The following is a 2,822-nucleotide window of genomic DNA, read 5'->3' as shown; positions in this document are numbered from 1 at the left end:
AATCCATGTGACATCAGCGGTTCAACTGTAATTTTACGAAGCTACGAGAATACTTTTTGTGCGCAAAGAAAACAAAAATAGCAACTTTATTCCACAATTCTTCTCCTCATCAATTGTTCTATAAATTCATTATTTTTGTTTTCTTTGCGCACAAAAAGTATTGTCACATGGACTATTTTACCGATTTCCTTGCTATGTTTCTGGACCTGGGAACATTTCAGTTGTGTTGCGGTCTATGAAGGGTAAGAGAGCTCTCGGATTGCATCAAAAATATCTTAATTTGTGTTCTGAAGATGAACGAAGGTCTTACGGGTTTGGAACGACACGAGGGTGTGCAATTAATGACAGAATTTTCATTTTTGGGTGAACTATCCCTTTAATAACCAATTAATTAATCACATTAAGGGTAGGCGATATGACCAAAATCTTACATCAAGATATGAGTAATTTTATTTCACATTCCAATATATATCACGATATAGTTATTTTTGCTTTAAATAAGGTGTTTATGATATTAACATTTTTGATACCATAGAAATTAATAATTATTGTCACCAGTGTCAGTATCACAAAAAACTAACCTAAATTGACATCTTTCCACGGTTGAAACACTGAGTGATTATATGAGACATGATAATGATCAAATTAACATAATTTGAAAGCTGAGACTTTGTTTCATATTAAAAGTTACAAAGCACACATCTTATTGTGATTATTGGATGACAGGTGCTACAAATAATATTTAGTGAAGTTCATGCAACAGAAAACAGCACAAACTAAAAGATCGATCTTGAGATTTAAGAATCCATATCAGTATTGTGTAAAAACGAGAAATTGATATGGTTAATCCAGCAGCACTGTGTTTGCTTGTTTGTAGTTTATCCACGTGCTATTTCGTGCTATGTCTTTTTCACACTAGTGGAAAGACAAATTATATTATTGCACTTTATTGCACTTGTATGTATTTGCATCATTGGAGTTCAATTAAAATTCATATTTTTGAATGCTGAGATTTTTCTCACTTTTTCACACTTGCATAAAACTTTAGTTTTAGTCATATGTTCTGATTTTTTTGTTGCCTGATTTATGACATTTAATTTCTAAAAAAAAAAAAAAGATTTTTTTTTTTCTATTGACATTTTTTCCGATTTATGGAGTAATAAAAATAGATCCATAATCCCATATGTAACTCTAACATGCAAGTCATTTAACTCTAGTTATTTTAGCAAAATGAAGGAGAATTTTAAACCTGGCTTTATACAATGTTCAAAATGAACATTAGGAATTATGATGATATCTGTTAGTTGAAATGTTTATATCTCAGTATAGTTGCCCCAGTTAAGTATGGTACTCTCAATGTATTTTTGGCCCTTTTAAACAATCAGTTTATCCAGTCAATCATAAATGGTAAGCTGAGACACACGGCACTTAAGTACTAAAGTACTCAGTGCCTCTCCTTCAACCACTTTTGATCTGATATGTCTAGGAAGGAGTCTCTCTTGATTTCATAGCTACATGCATCACTATATCAGTCAAAAAACAAAGGGAAATACAGCAAGGAAACTAACAAAACTCTGTTGTTCTGTCTGTGTTTGCAGGGGTTCCCTCAAAACGTTAATTCACACGGTCCACCTGCTGCAGAAACAGGCAGACCTGGGTCAGCTTCCAGTGGCGGATGTTCTCTACAGGTGAGCTGTGTCGTAATATTACTGTCTGTGAAGACATATTAAACTGCTTCTGTTAACTCTTATGAATGGTGCAGAATAAACAGGGTGGGAATTATTAACCAGTTTTAAAACTTTAACTTTACTAGAAGGAGTTGTGTCTTCATGTTGTATTTTAGGAAAGGTGTTACTGGCTGTTTTTTCTGGAGCTTTATTGACATGATTTTTTAGATTGGCAAACAGAAATTAAACTGCTTTGGTGACTGTATACACCAGCCGTATACACTGGCGGTTAAGAGTAATTATGATTTTTAAAACGTTTTTGAAAGAAGTCTCTTCTGCTCTCCGAGGCTGCATTTATTTGATCAAAAGTTAGTAAAAACAGTAACGTTGTGAAATAATATTACAATTTAGTATTACAGTTTTCTATGTGAATGTATTTTAAAATGTAATTTATTCCTGTGATCAAATAAAGCAATGAGCCCTGTGAAGCCGTGGTTTACAGTGAATTTATAACAGCTAAGGGGCGTTGTTAGGTTACGACGCGAAGCGGAGTAAAACCCCCTTAGCTGTTATAAATTCACTGTAAACCACGGCTTCACGGGGCTTATTGCTTTTATAAAACGGTTTTTCCATATACGTAGTAAGGTTTCACAGATTAAAACAGAGCAAATAAAGTGTAATGATATTAATAAAAACAGTATTCTTCCACCAAGCAATGTAGTTCCTCAGAAACAGTTGTGGTTCCAACAAAGTGTTTGCCGAGCAGCACACAGAAGTAAACAAAAGTGTGTGTTTGTAGAGTAATTTACAACAGCTTCGAACGAGGCTCAACCAATCAGAATCAAGGACCGGAACTCTCCGTTTTATAAGCTGAATTTTCAGCATCATTACTCCAGTCTTCAGCGTCACATGATCCTTCAGAAATCATTCTAATGTGCTGATTTGCTGCTCAAGAATGCGTAATATCCTCTCACTTGCAGACTGCTGCTTCTTGAGGGAGGTCCAGGCTCACCGTCCTGCTTGTTAGGGGGGAAACACAGTGTTTCGTGGGGCTTTGAGGACATGCTGCCCACGCCAGAGAGCAGCGCCGCTGGAGCAGAGAGCAAAGGTGAGGGAGAAGTGATGGCTGACCAGTGTTTGTACCGGGGAGAGGGC

At 35.8% G+C, this 2,822-nt stretch overlaps 1 protein-coding gene across 1 annotated transcript in view; it reads left to right on the top strand.

Annotated features, from left to right (window-relative positions):
- Positions 1 to 2,822, top strand: part of LOC107691858 (probable E3 ubiquitin-protein ligase HECTD4) — a 128,342-nt gene that overhangs the window by 5,772 nt on the left and 119,748 nt on the right. The window contains 2 exon segments of the mRNA XM_016490682.1: positions 1,599 to 1,688; positions 2,648 to 2,775. Of these exon segments, the coding sequence (XP_016346168.1) occupies positions 1,599 to 1,688; positions 2,648 to 2,775 (218 nt within the window).

Source organism: Sinocyclocheilus anshuiensis, unplaced genomic scaffold (assembly GCF_001515605.1).
Source record: "Sinocyclocheilus anshuiensis isolate Anshui unplaced genomic scaffold, SAMN03320099.WGS_v1.1 scaffold206, whole genome shotgun sequence".
Taxonomy (NCBI): Eukaryota; Metazoa; Chordata; class Actinopteri; order Cypriniformes; family Cyprinidae; genus Sinocyclocheilus; species Sinocyclocheilus anshuiensis.
This window is presented reverse-complemented; position numbering and strand designations above follow the sequence as displayed.